Source organism: Danio aesculapii, chromosome 12 (genome assembly GCF_903798145.1).
Source record: "Danio aesculapii chromosome 12, fDanAes4.1, whole genome shotgun sequence".
NCBI classification, from domain to species: Eukaryota; Metazoa; Chordata; class Actinopteri; order Cypriniformes; family Danionidae; genus Danio; species Danio aesculapii.
The window spans coordinates 1,176,695-1,197,332 of NC_079446.1; the positions used below are offsets into that span (position 1 = coordinate 1,176,695).

Here is a 20,638-nt window from a genome sequence, read left to right on the forward strand (position 1 = left end):
ATATGCAACTTGATAAAGTAATTAAAATATTTTATCACGTGGGCACTAAAACCACCACAAACACTCGCTGTAGCTCAGCTCTTTGTTTTATTTACTAAAAAAAACAAATGTCTAGGTGCTCTGAGTTTGTCTGAGGTAATTAATCTACTGTTAGAGCTGAAACAGATACTATAGTAATTAATATTATGTAGTGTTATTGAATAGTCAATTACTTGAATGAATCGGCTGTGGTGATTCAGTTGCTATGCTAACAACATTTATAGGAATATAAACAAATGACCCAATTTTCTACAAATATAAGGTGTATTATACAAAATACTATAGACTTTTGCTGTTAATTGCATTAAATTTTCCAAACAAGCACCCTTTGTTTCCCTAAATTGTTTTATTTGAGACGATGTCCCCATGCAAAACCCCAGATAACCAAATAAAGTGATAAATATTGTGATAAAATGGTGGATTATATTAAAAATAAGCTGTATTATAAAATGTTCCAGTGAAATTAAATGACATTTTTTAGATGTTAGTTAGTTTTAAGGATATCTATAAGCTAGTGTGCTCCAAAAACAGTGACAAAATTCACATTTAGAAGAAATTAACCTGATATAAACATCCAAAGCTTGCAGTTTGTCACTTCCACCTAAATGGATCTTTTTTGACGTCACCTCATACTTCAGTTTCTCATCAGATTTGATCAATCAAATGCTCTCTAGAATCTGACATGCCCCGCCCCTTCTCATTTAATGATAATAAAAGACCAAAAAAGGCTCAAAGCAAACAAAATGAAGTTAAAATAAACTGGATAATAATAATAATAATAATAATAATAATGATCAGCGAGTACGTTTGTTTGGTTTATTTTTTGGTTCTTCAGAAGCGGTTTACAGTGATAAAGGCAGTGTCAATACTGTACGCCGACAGACAGTGGCATGATTCCTAATATTTGTACAAATTCCATATTTTCATCTCTCAAACATCAAGATTGTGCCGTTCAAAAACAATAGCAGAACTGAGCGTCTTCAACAAAAACATTACTGCATCGAGAAACTGAGCCAAAAACGTTTCCTTTTTCCCCTCATTCACTTTTATCCGACAGAGCAACAAACGCTCCTTTAATCTTTAATCGAAAATATTCTTAAACAAAATCACTATCAGAATCAGTCCCTTACAACGCCGTCGGCCCAATCGCAGCACACGGTTCATGTAGAAAACATTTACTTTTATACAGAATAATAAAAAAGGGTAGGCCGAGAGGCATGAAGCAGGACTCTGTGTTGGGGCCTGCAGATGTTCCAGCTCCGGATCTGCTGGTTTTTCCTCCGTCTCTGGCCTCGTTCTGGTATTCGGGGTCCCGCGTCCCACACCACCAGCCTGATTGACTTCACTCTTACGCCGGCAGACTCAGCTTTTTACCTTTCAACACTGACGACAAAAAAAAACATGAAGAAATGCATCATTTACAGCAGATCAACATCTACTAGGATGACATTAGTTGTGTAGATCCTGATGTTGTTAACCTCTCAATTAAGACAAATATAAATATATAGACATACACACACACACACACACATGAATAGTATGAATTCTGAATAGTGTGAATATCAATGCATTTATATATAAAATACGGATCATATAGAGATAGTATAGCATAATAAATAATAAATGATGGTAACAGTGTAAATCATAAAATATCAACTTAAAAAATCTATAAATAAACCAATTATTCTGTACCAATACATCTCATGCATGTGTGAGGTATGTATCTGTCTTTATTCCATCATTATAATTATTATTACGGACATCACTGTTGCCATCATCACAGATTATTACTTTGATCATCACCAACTTTAGTGTTATTTGAGATATTATCAGTTTGTGTATGACTATGAATGATAAAAATGAGCTGTTTGTGTTCTGTGTTTAGCGTATATTGTATGTGTTTCATGTGTGATTACTGTACTGTGTGTCCTGTTTAGCACTTCTAATTATATATATAAATAAATATGAAATTAAATATAAAAAATACATTTAAATAAATTAAATTGTGGGCAGAGAGCCATATCTTTTAATATTTATTTTAATATTTATAGTATATATATATATATATATATATATATATATATATATATATATATATATATATATATATATATATATATATATATATATATATATATATATATATATATAAATCAATATAAATATATATATAAATCAGTATATAAATAAGTATATAAATAAATAAAAAAATAAATATATATATATATATAAATATATATAAATAAATATATATAAATGAATAAATATAAATAAATAAATATATATATATATATATATATATATATATATATATAAATAAAATAAATAAATATATATATATATAAATAAATAAATAAATAAATATATATATATATATATATAAATAAAATAAATAAATATATATATATATATATATAAATAAAATAAATAAATATATATATATATAAATAAAAATAAATAAATAAATATATATATATATATACACACACAATAAATATACACAATAAAGCATTTAAAAAAACTAAGCGGCATGCAAAAATCCAAGCTGTAGGTGTGGTGTAGCCCTCAATGCATCATGGGATAGGTGTTTCTTCACTGATTGTGAGACAGTGATGTTTGATCATTGCTAAAGCATCATTTCACAATCAGCTCCAGATTAAACACTCAAAAGCATGTTCCATCACTAAAAAAGCAAGCTTTTGTTTGGCTGCGAAATATATATGACAATTTTTTTGTCTTCAAAAGGAAATATAAATATAAAAAATAAAATAAAATAAAAATATACAAATATAAATCATCAACTGTGGATCCTTTGGATCAACCGTGATCAGTAACACTTCTAATTTCTACTGCAGTCATTAAAATAAATGAATATATAAATAAAATTTCCATCTAATCTTCTGTTTTCATTTAATCATCCTACAGCTCTACTAACTGCTTGATCATTACTTAAAAAAGAAAGAAAGAAATAAACAGCCTTGAGTTTAATTTATATAATAAACAAAATTTCCCTTATAAGTTTAAACCCTTGAATTAAGAAATGCCCAAAACAAACACACAGTTCAGTCATTTTATCAACTGGACGTCTGCTTTGGCAGATTAATTGTGTACTGTGAGTTATTGTGTTTTTCTGCTTGAAGCCAATCAGCCCTAAAGTCTCACCTTTGGTCACGTATAGATAGAAGAAGTCGCAGTAGAGGATGGTCTGCACGACGCCGGCCACGATGGCGATCATGTCGAAGAAACCCTCGAAGTAGAAGCGCCAGATCCAGTTGAAGAGATAGAGTGTGCGGTACAGACCCAAGAAGAAGAGATAATGAGTGGTGATGGTCTCCGCCTCGCCTGTCTTACTGATCATGAAGAGCTGCGGGAGGATGGACACCGACTCCAGATAGATGGAGAACGTCCACAAGATCTGAAAACACAGCGAATCTGTCAGCGGTGCTCCTGCACGGACACATTTAAGCACTTTCCAGAGGCAGGTTTAAGGTTTAACTCCATCATGCCACTGTTTTTGCAACTAAATCCTAATCTAATCATAGCTTCTGAATACATATTTGTCCACTGTGCTTTGTTTTTTGTTATGTAGGATCAATAATAGATTAAATAAATTTACTATCACCCTACAGCATGTGGGAACGCTTACTGATGAATTTTAAATTATAATATTGTAGTATAAACAAATAGCAATCATGACAATCTATATAACATGGAGTACGTTTACATGGACACCAATAATCTGATTCTATATCGATGAAGACAATAAGATTAAGAGTCTATCATGTAAACAGCGGTTCTGATGTCTTCGTTTTACTGTGAATGATCAAACAGGACATATTGAAAGTCTGTTCAAGTCCACCATAATGACTATACCAAAATTAGCATTTTAAGCAGCAGTAGAGCTACACACAGGCCTGATATTATTATTGTTGTTTTACCATATGTTTGAGAATTAACAATAATAACAGGCTAATCATATTAACCTTTATTTACATTTACAGAATCGTGAGAAAGAATCGTGATCTTGATTTAAGCAACAACAAAACAAAACGCGATTGACATATTTGCCAGAATCCTGCAGCCCTAGTTTAGATGTTGTTTTTTAGAGCAGTGGTTTTCAAACTGGGGGTCGCAGAATAATTTCAAGGGGTCCGCGAGAGTGATTTAAAAATTGTGTCATTTTTTTGTGATTATAATAAATATTTTTTTCAGTATTACAAGTTACAGCTAATATTTTCAGATTTTTTAAAAAGATATTACTGATAAAGACAAAGTATTTAGGACACATTTACGCAGAATGCATCTTTGTACTTGAAACGCAGCGCTCAGGAACAGTTTAAAACTTGTCATATCAACTTGCCGCAGTAAACAAATCCCGCAACGCTTGCCCTGCCTTCGCACTCTTCTCATTGGTCCACTTCTCTAAGAACTGAAAACAAATCGATTGGCTAAAATCAGCTGTCAATCACTCAGTCAACGCCTCCTGTGTTTAGATGACATGAGCTACAACCGCGAAAATGTAAAGCGCTGCAGATGAGAATGAAAACAACACTGACAGATTTATTTTTAGAAACCACCTAAAGCTACAAATAATGGCTCATCTGATTACTGATCATGTGCTGAATGTTAATACACCAGCTATACTTATTGAAGAGTGGATAAAAGACTTCCATTGGCTATGTCCGCTATGATAATAACTAAAGCGTTCACTGTAAAGTCTGTGGGACGGCATTTTCAGGTAACTGCTTACCACATCTACACATTTTAATCACGAGAGGTTCTGTTTAATCCTTCATTTAATCGCCAGACGCTGTCAGACGTACAAGTGGCAGCTATATGTAAACTCAATTATGTTATAAAAATGTATTTTCTTGTGATAACGGGATTTCATCGAGACATATTTTCCTCACGCATGCATATATATTTTTTGTTGTTAGTTTTGATTTCACATGCAATAAACCTGTTTATATAAAACTTGTAGCAACAGTGCGATAATTGGTGGGAGCCACTAAATCTTGGCTAGTGCGCCTACATTTTTAAAGTTAGGAGCACCAGTGCTACCAAGCAAAAAATTAATTTCGAGCCCTGTAATGTATAGCAAATATAGTTAAAATATTGTGAACAGCTTATTTTTATTGTTTGTATATGCTTTGGTAGTGGGGGGGGGGGGGTCGTGAGTTCTTAACGATCTTAAACTGGGGGTCGATGGTTTAAAAGTTTGAGAACCACTGTTTTAGAGGGTAAATTCAGATCAAATACCACCATACTTTAGAGTTTTGTCTACTTAAATGTTGTCAAATTATGAAAAAATACAATTCATATTCCTCAAAACATAAGGGACGCCCGTACATGGTCATCAATGTAAACCTGGTGGTCGTGTGTGGTATTGCATCCAAACAAAATCTTACTAAGAGTATTTTTGGAGATATCAACTTCAAAATCTGAATGTAATTAGTCCAGATTTGTAGCTTTAACTTTGTGTTAATTTTAGGCTAAAATTAGCTTTGTAAAATCCATATTTTATGTAATATAATAGATTCTGCATTTATTGTTTTACTGTTTTCATAAAAATTAAGGCACATACATTTTTTTTATACTTTTTTTATTTAAAGGGCACATAGGTTACCCCTTTTTTCATATTTAATATAAGTCTTTTGTGTCCCCAGAATGTGTCTGTAAAGTTTCAGCTCAAAACACCCACCAAAAAGGTGGTGTACTATTTCCCAGCCAACCCGCCCATGCTGTTTTATAATTTAACCTGAACGTTACAGGAAGACATCATTCAGTTAACTTCGAAAAACTCACGAAATTTTCTCACAGCTGCTGCGGTCGTGCAAGGGCGGGGAATGGCGCAAAATATAAACAAAAATGCACCAATTGCAACTAATTAGGATGGGAGTTAAAAAAAATTGGTATACAGTTAGTCTAATCAGCAAAACAAGTGAGTATACCGAGGGTATACGCAATTATTGATCCTTAGAAGTCGTAATACCCAAGCAGCTAGAGGAAAAAAGTAGGCATACTGAGTATACGTGCGTATAGCCCCGACTACACCACTGATACTTACACACATTTCTGTCCAAACAGCTTGAAAAGTAGATTTTTCACCTTAGGTGCCCTTTAAACTGTTTTCACTTCAGCTACAATCTGGCATCTGTTGCCTTTAAAATGAGACCAAGCTTAAATCTGTACACCAAAGCATTGAAGATTGGCCTTCACTTAAGTTAATCATGACATTTTCATGTCTGCATATAAAAATAGGACCAGCAGTTAAGAGGTTCAGATTTAATTTCCTGATCAGCAATACCAAGATTGAATTATTGTAGAAATGACGGTTCTAGTTTGACTTTGCATATGAATTTTGCATAATTTTACTATGAATTTTAGTATGAATTAGCATAATCCTGTCATTAATTAGCATGTTGCTAGTGTTTCCGGCAGGTTGAGCGCATTTCAGCTCCATATCACTACGCTGAATGATATTTCACAGCTACAACAGTCAAACTAAATAATCACATCGTTTAGGTGTGGTAATTATAGGATACCCGCAATAAATAATCGCAGTCAATTATCGAATTATTAGGAAATAACACGCTGCGGCTAACAGTAAATCCTCACATAAACACAAGTACAGGTTTTCTGTCTCACCTCCAGAGGAGAGAAGTCATGGTTGACAAGAAACGCCAGACCTCCGACCGGCACCACCAGAAACTCCACCCGGAAAGTGTCATGGTTCCCGTCATACGTGGCCTTAAACTTGGCGTAAATCAGGTAAACTGTAGCGTAGGCACATGCGATATAGATGACCTACATCAGGAACAAGACGACAGAAAAACTTACTTACGAGCACAAACAAACATTGCCAGATTTTCATCTTTGAGCCATAATGACCGTCACCCTGCAGCCTAAGAGCGCTTACTCACTGAAGCCAAGCAGGGCTGAGCCTGGTCAGTGTCTGGATGGGAGACCACATGGGAAAACTAGGTTGCTGTTGGAAGTGGTGTTAGTGAGGCCAGCAGGGGGCGCTCAACCTGTGTTCTGTGTGAGTCCTAATGCCCCAGTATAGTGAACGAGACACTATACTCTCAGTGAGATGGTAAACAGACGTCCTGACTCTCTGTGCTCATTAATAGTCCCATGGCACTTCTGGTGAAGAGTAGGGGTGTAACCCTGGTGTCCAAATTCCCTCAATCAGCCCTTACCCATCATGGCCTCCCAATCATCCCCATCCACTGAATTGGCTCTATAACTGTCTCTCCGCTCCACCTATAGCTGGTGTGTCGTGAAGCACTGGTGCCGTTGTCCTGTGGCTGCCGGAGCATCATCCAAGTGGAGCTGCACACTGGTGTGGGGAGGCGCCCCTCATAACTTTGGGTGTACGAGCACGATAACTGTGCTATATAAATAACATTACTTACTTATACTTATATATAATTCACTTAATTAAAAAAAAGTTTGCATACTGATCACTGGGAAAACTCCTGATCATAGATATATGTATATATGTTTATATATCTCCACATGGACAGTCCTCCACTGCACCTTGGTCCCACATTCATTTCAAAGGAGCGCTACCCTGTACTAAAATGGCGGCTCTGTTTACAAATTCCATCCAATAGACAACAATAGCGTAGGCGACATCTAATGTAAAATCTACGGCTCCAAGTGATGTCACTTCCAGTAGGATGACTTCAACTGTGCATCATGCAAGTTAAAGCAAAACGAATTGGAAAATGCCCGAAATGTACCTGTAAATTCTGCAGTTGAACTTTACCTTCATGCTGGTGTTGTACAAGGAAATGAAGGAGGTCAGAAGATCCAGATATCTGGTGGTGAACACCAACGCAAAGAGAATCTGACTCTTTCCGGATATTCCTGCAAATCGAAGAGATGCTGTCAGTCTATGTCAATCCTGTTCATCTAAAACTCCACATCTAGAATTCTATTAGTCTATGCTGACATTATCTTCAGCAGCTCAAACACTCTAATGGCTAATGGACAGACGGCTGCTTCTCACTCAGGGCTGCTGTTTATGCTAATGAGATGGAGAGATGTGCACTAGTGGGCGGGGCTTTCCCTCTCTGATGACATGTACAATGCAAGAATGTCAATCAAAGTGTTTCATTCATCAAGTCTGATTATAAACAATAGAACTAATTCATGTTTACAATTAGAAGCTGGATATATTCACACACAACTGGGATTAAACCCCTTATAAAAGTGAGTTTTGCATAATAGGTGCCCTTAAAGTCATTACAATGAGTGTCAATATATGTTAATGAGATCCTGCTGCCACGTCAGAGGTCAGAGTAACGCATTAATCAATCAGAATGAATGAAGTCACTAAAAGTTAGTCATCTACGAGCAGATAACCAGCACAGTGCGAAACTCCAAGCTGATTTACAGGCCATACAACACTTTAGTTCACTAGACGAGCTTTAAAAACATGCATTAAAACAACACAAAAGCTCACAAATTCACTCAAACGAGGCCAAGCAATAGATAGAGCCTAAATAAACATATCAGACACACAAACTTTCGCTAACCTAATAGCGAAGCACACTTAAAATCACCCCTAAGCAGTGCACGAGTGTGTGTTCCCGTAATACAATTACTCTTTAAGCTAGTAAAATACCCTAAAATAATTTTTTTCCATTGTATGACCTCAGTTTTACTACAATTACAATGGTAAAACTATGATTAGGGGTGCAAAACTCAATTATAAATAGGAAAATCATATTAGCAACCAACAACTACTAAAGTACAACATTGTTTAGTCAGTTAAATAGTGCTAATCTTGTTTAAAAGTCACATTTACATGGCATTTTAGATTTAATATTTAAAGTAGCGTGATGAACATTATAATCACTGTTTAAAATCAACGAATGTGCGAATATAAAACCAACTTTACCTCAATAAATAAGGAAACCACGTAGTTTTGCCATGGTAAAGGTTGTAAAAATGCGGGTAAACAAATGAAACCTGCTATACTAAACTGAATGTTACATTTCACTATTAAAAACAATGTTAGTTTTGGGTGTTATGAGTGGAGGAGTGACTGAAATCACCTGCACAGGACCTGCTCTTCCAGATCTTCAGCAGGAGGATGATGATGGCCGCTAAATGCGACAGATCTCCGGTCAGTCTGAATAGATTCATGGTTCTGTGGGTCTGTTGTGGTGAACGCGCTTCCAGGAGCTGTCGATCCCCGAAAAAGCGCTATAAAACACGGATTTTCCCAACTGAAAGATGGCGAGAAAAGCGACGTGGCCCGCGGACGTGGCCAACACTGACGCCGGGCTGCGGTTGGTTGATCCGGGATGATGAGCGCCGAGCTCCGCGACTAGAGAAAAACAAGCGTTGCTCAGGAGTATAAAGAGGAGGCTTCCGGTAGGGGGCGCGCGGAGGCTCACAAAAAGTAACGGGAGTGAGTATTAAATTAAATTAAATTAAATTAAATTAAATTAAATTAAATTAAATTAAATTAAATTAAATTAAATTAAATTAAATTAAATTAAATTAAATTAAATTAAATTAAATTAAATTAAATTGTTCACCCGTCTGGTCCAAAATGAGCGGCATTTACTAAACCTCTAAAATAAAGCAGATGAATTTAATTATTGAAATAATTCCATTTTAATCAATCCTCAAATGTATTTTGCATGCAAAAACTTTTTAATACAATAAATTAAGGATAAAAACAAGAAAATACAACCATACAAAGGGATTTTTTTTTTAATTTCAGGTTTATTTGACAGGGACAATGCACATTAATAATATAAAAAATACAAAAAGTATGAAAAAATGTATTACAATATATAATAACTCGTAAAATAATGAACTCTCCATCTCACCCATCATTGGACAAGGAGGTTTAACAATACATTTACACCAACTATTTCCACTTTAAATGAGTTTGAAGAATGGATATGGATTTTAATTCACCTTTAATTAACTCATTATGTCCTATATTATGTTTAAATGATTATTTGTGAGACTTTGTCAATCAACTGGGTCACCTGTGCAAATCAGATTTCCTAAGGAATGAATAAACTAACCATTAATATAATAACTATGTGCACAAATGTCCACCAAATCAGTCATAAGTCTACATTCTTGGAGATTTAAATAGAGATTTACACATCAACAGAAAGCTGAATATATAAAGTTTCACTCATGTATGATTTGTTATGATAAATAAGCAATATGTGGCTGAGATATTACTATTAATCTAACAGGGTAAAAACTAATCTCTAAATAAAGATGTGAGAGTTTTAAATAATTAAGTTTTAATATTTTCAGTTGGACATAAAAAATAATGGAACATTAATTTTATTTAATAAGGTCTGACATACATTAAAAATCGATCGCTTTGATTAATGGTTTTGTCACATAGGCCTACAATATAGTTCTGGATATTGCTAAACATATACCCGTGCATCATAAGACTGTTTTTGTGCTCCAGGGTCACATATATACATTTCAGGCATGCTATGTGTTATATATAAACGCAAATGAAGCTAATAAAAATAAAAGGGAATCATCTTAATGAAATTCGATCTGACCATGAAATTCCATCTGCACTCAACTCTGATTGGCTCATCCTGATCTACGCGGAGAAATGTAACAAATGACACGTGATTGAAATCGCCGCCCGTCCTGAACTGACATGAGCGTGTAATGTTCTCTGCATTTCTGTTCAGAGTTTTGAAGGGTGTGAAGTTTGCTGATCCTGCTCATGAGGATCTGTGAGTTTGACTTCAACTCTTATTTAAACACCCCTAAAGCAACTCCACCGAATAAAGCGCGTGCATATAGTTATATTTTGATGAATAGAAAGTATTGTAATGTTAATTATGTCTCGTTACTTATGCCAAACGTTTAAATGTCAACATTATTAATATAATAACCATTTTAAAAAGTTTTCTGGAGGATCACGTGATAATGAAGACTGAAATGATGTATAAATGTGTATAAATAACATTCACAGTATATTCACATACATAAAACATTTAGATTTATACTACATTTACACATTATTATTTATTTACTCTATTTTCGATCAAATAAACAGCCTTGGTGAAAAGATAAATCAAAACAAATAAACATAAAAAACTTACATTAGTAAATATGCTATATAACCAACAATAATAAAGAGAAATCGTTTGAACACAATAAAATATATATTTTAAATCACCTGTAAATATATTCATATATATTATATGTGAAATGCATGATTTTTTCTCAATTTTATTTAGCTTTTTTTTAAATAAATGCATAAATATTCATATTTAAATGCATTCATATCTATTATTTGTGCGATATCTGATTACTTTCACAATTTTCTTTTGCTTTCTTTACATAGACTATATATAATAAAAATATTATATGCAGCTGCAACCGGAATTATTAGCCATACTGATTTTTTCCCCCAGTTTCTTTTTAACACAGAACAGATTTTTTCAACACATTTATAAACATAATAGTTTTAATAACTCATCTCTAATAACTGATTTATTTTCTCTTTGTCATGATGACAGTAAATAATATTAGACTAGATATTCTTCAAGACACTTCTATACAGCTTAAAGTGACATTTAAAGGCTTAACTAGGTTAATTAGGTTAACTAGGCAGGTTAATTAGGCAAGTTATTGTATAATGATGGTTTGTTGTGTAGACTATCGAAAAAATATTAGCTTAAAGGGGCTAATAATATTGACCTTAAAATGGGTTTAAAAAAAGTAATAACTGCTTTTATTCTAGCCGAAATAAAACAAATAAGACTTTCTACAGAAGAAAAAAGATTATCAGACATACTGTGAACATTTCCTTCCTCTGGTAAACATCATTTGGGAAATATTTAAAAAAGAAAACAAATTCAAGGGGGGCTAATGATCCTGACTTCAGCTGTGTGTGTGTGTGTGTGTGTGTGTGTGTATATATATATATATATATATATAAATAAAGTTATAAATTATTAAAGTTGCAGCTTTTATAATACATCATATAAAAAAGCAGAATAACCCCACTGACAATAATTTAATCTGTTAGCTTTGTCTTTTAATTTAATGTATTTAATTGTCTAACACAACAAGCATTTAACTAATAAACTAGATTTATTATATAATAAACGAGTTCCTCTAACCTCATCATCAAGTTCAAGGACTTTTATTGCACAGTAAACACATGATGGATGAAATCACCACATACTTAATACACAAGAAAAACATGATCTTAACCAGAACCTACATACTGTAAATGCATGTTTAGACGCTTGCTGTGTTGTGCAATGAACAGAAGACATCATTTAATAATTAATAATGTCTTCATTTGGTCCTACGATGTTTCAGACTCATCAAGAGTTCTGTTTAGACTGACAGAAAACACACAACAACAACAATAATAATAATAATAGTAACATATCAGAGGCACAAAATGAGGGTCTGCACCAAAACGTCAGCAGTCAACGTTTAACACGGATCAAAACCTTCAAAATAAAAGTGTGTATTGAACAAAATGTCTATTGAACAATACTGATATTTAGGATCAATATTTAATCATTTGTTCAGTTAATTATACTATAATAATATCTTTGATCAACTTCAAATGTTGACTTTTAATCTCTGTTTTAATCTCTATTTATTTAGATATCAGTCTGCACTGTAATTAATGCAAGTGTAATATATAAAATATAAACCATTGCACAGAATAAGAGGGATCATAGGACTGTGTGTTTTAATTGGTGTTGTTCAGTCTGAGCCATTTCTCATGTTTATATGCAGTGGAGGACAAAATTATCAATCCCTCCTGTGAAATTTGACTTCTTTTTCACATATTTCATATACTTGATGTTAAACAATAAGACTTTTAATCATAACTAATGTCTAATAACAGACTTATTTTAGTGGCGCAGGGTTAGCACATTCACCTCACTGCAAGAAGGTCGCTGGTTCGAGCCTTGGCTGGGTCAGTGTGCATTTCTGTGTGGAGTTTGCATGTTCTCCTTGTGTTGGCGTCGGTTTCCCATGTTGATGTGGGTTTACTCCGGGTGCTCCGGGTGTTTATTAATAATAATAATAACAATAATAATATAATAATAATAACAACAACAATAATAATATTATTAATAATAATAATAATAATAACAATAATAATAATATTATTAATAATAATAACAATAATAATATAATAATAATAATAATAACAATAATAATATTAATAATAATAATAACAATAATAATAACAATAATAATAATATTAATAATAATAATAATAATAATAATAATATTATTAATAATAATAACAATAATAATATAATAATAATAATAATAACAATAATAATATTAATAATAATAATAACAATAATAATAACAATAATAATAATATTAATAATAATAATAATAATAATAATAATAACAATAATAATAATAATAATGGGGAAACACGGTGGCTCAGTGGTTAGCACTGTCACCTCACAGCAAGAAGGCCACTGGTTCGAGCCTCAGCTAGGTCAGTGTTCATTTCTGTGTGGAGTTTGCATGTTCTCCCCATGTTGCTGTGGGTTTCGTCCGGAACACATGCGCTATAGGGGAATTGATGAACTAAATTGACCGCAGTGTATGAGTGCGCGTGTGTGTTTCCCAGTACTGGGTTGCAGCTGGAAGGGCATCTGCTGCATAAAACATATGCTGGAATAGTTGGTGGTTCATTCCGCTGTGGCGACCTCTGAAGAATAAAGAGACTAAGCCGAAGGAAAATGAATGAATAAATAATAACTAATAATATTGAAAATGATTTAAAATATCTATATTATTCTAGCCAAACTAAAAGAAATAAGGCTTTCTCCAGAATAAACAATCTGAAATAATGTAAAATATATGTTATTAAACAGCACTTTACTATTTTAAAACATACTCATAATAAAATATCCATATTAAATTTCACAGGAGGGCTAATCATTTACCTTCAACTGTATTTAGACACTAGTAATAATTAGATTTCTCCAAAAGTTTCCAATGGATCTTTATTCTGTTTAATTCCCCCATAAGGAAACTCTTGAGTCCGTCAGCTGTCAGCATCATCTGAATGATTCTGATTGAATAACGTTTATATTTTCCTGAGTCGTGTCAGCCCTTTGGTTGGAGTTGTCAGTCAGTGTTTGTGTCAGTGTTGTGGTTTGAGGATGAAGACGGCGTCGTCCAGCACGTAATAATCTCTGTACATGTCTCCTTCACACAGATACGGCAGACGCGTGACGGCCTGCAGCTCCAAACCCACCTGCGGGAACACCTGCGTGCTCAGGTGCGCCACCTGCTCCTCCCAGCTCTTCCCCTGAACCTCAATGTGCTGCTTCGGCCGGACCCACGACCCGCCTGCACATATACACACACATTTGCACACATTATGCAACAACAGCTCGTGTTCATCACGATTTTGGGTGTTTCGTTTATAATTTCACGACAAGTTCAACTGCAGATTATTTCTCAGGCCATCCATGCAAGGACAGGAAGGAGTAATAAACATATGCAAACCACCATCATTTGTCATTGATGTTGCGTGGGTGTTGAGATCCCGATCTTTTAATGATTAATCATGGAGCTTACACTGAATGCATTAATACAGGCTACACAAGTAGTGACAGAAAACACCTTTAATAACCTGAGAAACCCACCACATCCCCAATAACCCACCACAACTTCTTCCATCATCATTATACTATACAGGAAAGCCTACATGCTTTCATACATGTGATTTGAATGACAAGAGAGGCAATCCCTCTGTGATCGTTACAAATTTAGGATTAATCTACAAGTAAGAAAAAAATGTATTGATCCGCGGTCCACGTGTGTTCGGAACCATGGGATGTGATTCGTACACCCCTAACAGTAATAGATTGATTGCAGTGTTAACATGTCTGTACTGCATTGCAATAATGCCAGTTAGGGGCGCCGCTTGCCACCATGGGCCCTATGACAAGCTGATATTGTAGAGTGGGGGGGGTAAGGGTGGTAGTTGGTATCGCGTTTGAAAGTTGAGACTGTGGGGGAGGGAAGGGGGGGTTGGAATGGATGCTGGGTACTGGTATCGTGGCTGAAAGATAACGATCAGGGGGGCGGGGGTAGTAGGGGGGGTTGGTATCGCGGCTTAAAGTGAAGGGGGGGGGGTATTGGTATTGTGGCTGAAAGTGAAGAGCAGGGGGAGGTTGGGTGGGATGTTTGGGGCACGATTGGCGCGGGGCCTTGATAATGTCTCTGGGGCCCCTTTAAATGTATAGGCCCTTAGAATCTTCCTAGCTCTCCCCCCCTTAAGCGGCACCCTTGATGCCAGTAAAACAGGCATACTCCACATGTCTTAAGGTCATCATACATCTGCTTACATGGTAGACTCTTAATCGAAGTTTTGTCTAAACCGTATTAAAGGAGCTGCTGAAACAGTTCTACACCTCCATCATTGAATCAGTCATCTGCACATCAATAACTGTCTGGTTTAGCTCAGCTACTAAATACGATCTCCAAAGACTACGTCGAATAGTTCGGACTGCTGAGCGAATCACTGGTACAACCCTTCCTACTCCCCAAGAACTGTACTTATCCAGAGCGAGCAGAAGGGCTGCCAAAATCACTCTGGACCCCTCACACCCAGCACACTGCCTCTTTGAACTGTTACCTTCTGGTGGACGCTACAGAGCACTGCGCACCAGAACAGCCCGACACAGAAACAGTTTCTTCCCTCAGGCAATCCATCTCATGATATATTTGCATTCACTACTTACTTCAATTTTTTTAAGTATATTTATGATCTGTTTTTTGTCCTGTCTCTGTAATCCTGTTGCACTGTAGAAGCTCTGTCACCAAAACAAATTCCTCGTATGTGTGAACATACCTGGCAATAAAGCTCTTTCTGATTCTGATTAAAATCGGAGAATTGGCGTCCATGTAAACGTACTCGCTATCATTGTAGTTTATGCTGCTGTTCAGCTGCGACGTCGTACAAAATCAACACTGAAATATTTCCCGTGTTGCTGCTTTGGATGACAAAAATTAATTTGAACATAGAAAAAAAAAAGAGCTTTTATTGGGTGTCGCAGTGTCAGACGTGTAATCGGGACATGGTGATCTGTAAATCAAAATCATGACCTCTTTGGGTGCACGTCTATCTCAGCTCCTCTTACCCGTCTCCACATAAGGCTGAAAGGGCAGCACCGCGGCCAGGATGAGGCGTCCCGTTTCAGGTACCAGCGCACTCCTGATTTCCTGCAGGAGCTTCAGCGGCTCGTCACAGCGGTCCAGCAGATTCAGACAGCTGATCAGATCATACTGGAGACCGGTGCGCTGCCACTCATCGATTCCCAGCAGACTGCACACACACACACACACACACACACACAATAAACTCAGAAGTGCCTTCACACTGTAATACTTGAAAATTACAATAAAATTACAACTTTACCAGTACAAAATGCAATAATTGCAGCAATTTACTGGTAATTAACATGCATGGATAGGATTTTTTGAGCCAATACTATACAAAATTGACCCGAAGGATGACCATTGTACCCTAAATGTGTTCAGGCTTCATGAAAATAGGAAATGATTGACTTTTTCTAATGTTGGGGTCATTTTAAGTCAACAAGAGGGTTAACGAATCTATAGTGAAACCATCCTAACCCTGTGGATAATGTGGATGCAGGAGATGTCTTTACCTGTAGTTTTTGCGCTGTAGATGCCACTTCATAGGTGTGGAGACCTCTGTGGCGTAGACCTCATGAAAGTGTGAACCCATGACTTCAGTGACGCCTCCGTCTCCGGCTCCCAGATCCAGCATCCGCTGCGCTCTCCAGTCCGGCCCGATCCTGAGGAGACTCCGAAACTGATCCCTGGAGAACACGAACATGGAGCCGCGGCCCAGAAACCTGCAGACACACACCAAAAACAAGGGATAATGTACATCCAGCCGAGTGTTATCACAGAATATAGACAGAATCTTCTAGATGAACCTTATTATTATCTTATTATAGTTATCTTATTATATTATATTTAAAAAAACAAACACTTTGAATAATAACACTGTGTATATATATATATGTGTGTGTGTTACCCGTTGATGGATGTGCGGGAGATAATGGGGCTGAAGATGCTGGAGAACAGCGAGTGGTAAAGCTGAGTGAAGATCCAGCTGGACTTCTCGACGCTCCTGTGCAGAAACGCCTGCGTCTCCTCATCTAGATGACTCTGAACGAACACAGAGCTCACGCTTTCTCCAAGCAGATCCGGACAGCACCGGTACCACTGCGGACACACACACACACACACGGTCGACATCTTAGGCCCTGTTCACACCTGATGTTGTCTATTATGCAGAAGTCACTGTTATAAGGGGGTTAAACCCAGCTGTGTGTCAGCAGTGTGTGAATATCTCCATCCTCTAATGATCAATAAGAATTAATTCTATTTGTTATAATCAGACTTGATAACGAAACACGTCGATTGACATGTCATCAGAGGGCGAAAGCCCCGCCCACTAGTGCCCGTCTCCCCCTCATTAGCATAAACAGCAGCCCTGAGTGAGAAGCAGCCGTCTGTCCATTAGCCATTAGAGTGTTTGAGCTGCTGAAGATAATGTCAGCATGAAGCACACACTGACAACATGCAGACCTGAGGAGCACTGAGAACACTAGTGCCGTTTTACATCTGCCACTATGCCGATGCATATGCAGTTGTAGCTCCGCCCTCTTCTGAAAAGAGCATGATCTCATTTGAATTTAAAGCGACAGTCACCAAAACGCCACAATTAGGATCAAAGCCTAAAAGGGTCAGTTTCAGAGTAATAAAACATTACTTGTGTGCTATTTTAAGCTGAAACTTCACACACACACACACACACACACACACACACACTAGAGACAGCAGAGTAAAAGGGGACATAATAGGACCCCTTTAAATGCAACATTAAAATTTAAATAAACTGTGATAAACACTTTAGTAACTAAACTGCAGTGTTTTGTAGTATTATATCCACTGTAAAGCTGTATAAAACTACAGTATTGAGTCACTTTCAGTCAGTAAGTTACTTTACTTTTGTAAAGTCTAGAAGGGATACAGCTGCAGATACATCAATATAGTAATTCATATTTTCACTTTACTGTGAGACTTTGGGAAGATGTTAAAAAATATAACTTAATGAGTAATTTAATAAATAATTCTCAGTATAATTACGGTTTTTACATTACTGTGAGGGTTGGAGACGTTAATAAATAGTTAAATTTACATTTGTGCCTGAAGCACTTCAGTTACATAATGTAGTTAATCAATAGATTATTATTATTATTTATTATTAGCATTTATAATAAATTATTATCATTATTTAATTTATTATTATGGGCGATGCAGCGGCGCAGTAGGTAATGATGTCGCCTCACAGCAAGAAGGTCGCTGGTTTGAGCCTCGGCTGGGTCAGTTGGCGTTTCTGTGTGGAGTTTGCATGTTCTCCCTGCGTTCGCGTGGGTTTCCCCCACAGTCCAAACACATGAAGTACAGGTGAATTGGGTAGGCTAAATTGTCTGTAGTGTATGAGTGTGAATGAGTGTATGTGTGGATGTTTCCCAGAGATGGGTTGCGGCTGGAAGGGCATCCGCTGTGTAAAAATGTGCTGGATAAGTTGGCGGTTCATTCCACTGTGGCGACCCCGGATTATTAAAGGGATTAAGCCGACAATAAAATGAATGAATGAATTTATTATTATTATTACTGTGTACTTGATGTTAAACATTGGTGTTTATTGTGTTAAGTGTGTCATTCTTGTTATGTGTGGAGTACCACCATGTCAGAATGAATTACCCCAAAGGGATTTATAGCTTTAAAGTAAAGAAACAGTAATAAACTATACATTAATGGGTAATTTAATAAATAATTATCGATAACGTCCAGCTGCTGCTGTATCCCTTTTGGCAACTACACTTTACTACAGTGTAAACAATCGCTACTTCATTTTTTAACATGACATTCTGGACAAATCTCTTTTATATGTAGAAATAATAATATATTTTAATTAACTACACACCGAATTGTGTCCTTTAAAATTAAATCAAGTTCAGTTTCAGCAGTTTTCTCACCTTTTGGTCCCCATAATCCGCCGTTTCGCCCTCTGTCAGCATGTTCATGAAGAGAGATCTGGCCAGAGGACTGCGAACATATCGACCTGTCCACATCTTCCTGATGGACAGCAGAAACCACACATAAAACAGCAGCCAGAAGACGAAGACCAGCCTCCTCATCTGCTGAAGACACAACAGAAATATAATACACACCAGCGACTGAATGACTGAACATTCGTTTATGACCTATACACAGACCTGCAGGCGGGGGGTTGTTCACACACTCATCATCTGTCTGTCTGGAGGATAAAGTAGACAGCAAACACATCTGACACACAGACCAGCTGGAAATAAAGACAATTCACTTCCTTATTGTGTTACATTGAAAAGAGACCGACCGTCAAAGCACGTGCTCGGTCACGCGCGCTGTGACCAGCAGGAGGCGCGCGTTTACTAATGTTAAGCTCTTAAAGAGACAGCTCATGCAAAAAAAAATCAATATTTAATAAGTTTTTACCGTTTTATTTCTTCTGTTGAACACTATAAAAGAAGATTTTTTGAAAATAAAGAAAAACAGAAGTTAGTATTTACCAGTTTTCAACTTTTTTCAAAATATCATCTTTAATTACATCTATCATCTTACACTCACCGGCCACTTTATTAGGTACACCTTAATAGTACCAGGTGGGCCCCCTTTTGCCTTCAGAACTGCTTTAATCCTTCATGTCAGAGATTCAACAAGCTACTGGAAATATTCCTCAGAGATTTTGCTCCATATTGACATGATAGCATCACGCAGTTGCTGCAGATTTGTCGGCTGCACATCCATGATGCCAATCTCCCGTTCCACCACATCCCAAAGGTGCTCTATTGGATTGAGCTCTGGTGACTGTGGAGGCCATTTGAGTACAGTGAACTCATTATCATGTTCAAGAAACCAGTCTGAGATGATTGGTGCTTTATGACATGGTGCGTTATCCTGCTGGAAGTAGCCATCAGAAGATGGAGACACTGTGCTCATAAAGGGATGGATATGGTCAGAACAATACTCAGGTAGGCTGTGGTGTTGACACCATGCTCAATTGGTACTAATGAACCCAAAGTGTGCCCATGTGATTGGCTGATTAGAAATTTACAGTAATGCGCAGGTGTACCTAATAAAGTGGCCGGTGGGTGTATTTTCTTGATCACTAAACTTAAAGGATTCCTAATAAATATACATATAAAATAGTAAAAATAAATTGCAAACTGCATGCTTTAGATGTTTATATCAGGTTTTTATCTTCTAAATGTGAAGTTTGTCCAATAGTATCTGGATGCAGCCTTTATGATGCAAGCTGAGACTGCATCTCTCAGAGATGCAATGTCAGACACAATGCACTCAATGGAGCTAGTGACATCACTGAGACGGGTAGGGCTCAGTTTGTCAGTTTTAGCGCACACTAGATTATAGATATATACTTATAACTAACATACTGAAACTAATATATCTACAAATATTTTAA

At 36.2% G+C, this 20,638-nt stretch overlaps 2 protein-coding genes across 3 annotated transcripts; both read right to left on the reverse strand.

Moving 5' to 3' along the window:
- Window positions 1-841: 841 nt before the first annotated feature.
- kdelr2b (KDEL endoplasmic reticulum protein retention receptor 2b) lies at window positions 842-9,349 on the reverse strand. Its single transcript, XM_056469846.1, has 5 exons — window positions 9,108-9,349; window positions 7,814-7,914; window positions 6,688-6,846; window positions 3,202-3,454; window positions 842-1,422 (listed from the first exon to the last, which is right to left on the reverse strand). The coding sequence occupies exons 1-5, from the start codon at window positions 9,196-9,198 to the stop codon at window positions 1,388-1,390; spliced, it is 639 nt and encodes a 212-aa protein (XP_056325821.1). The 5' UTR covers window positions 9,199-9,349; the 3' UTR covers window positions 842-1,387.
- Window positions 9,350-13,442: 4,093 nt separating this feature from the next.
- mettl9 (methyltransferase 9, His-X-His N1-histidine) lies at window positions 13,443-19,501 on the reverse strand. 2 transcript variants are annotated; one of them, XM_056469417.1, is made up of 6 exons: window positions 19,392-19,501; window positions 19,152-19,313; window positions 17,138-17,328; window positions 16,743-16,952; window positions 16,212-16,396; window positions 13,443-14,412 (listed from the first exon to the last, which is right to left on the reverse strand). In XM_056469417.1, exons 2-6 carry the CDS (start codon window positions 19,311-19,313, stop codon window positions 14,204-14,206), a joined length of 957 nt encoding a protein of 318 aa, XP_056325392.1. In that variant the 5' UTR covers window positions 19,392-19,501; the 3' UTR covers window positions 13,443-14,203. The 2 variants fall into 2 exon arrangements, with proteins under 2 accessions (XP_056325392.1, XP_056325393.1); XM_056469418.1 differs by having other exon boundaries at window positions 19,152-19,316.
- Between the last annotated feature and the right edge of the window lie 1,137 nt (window positions 19,502-20,638).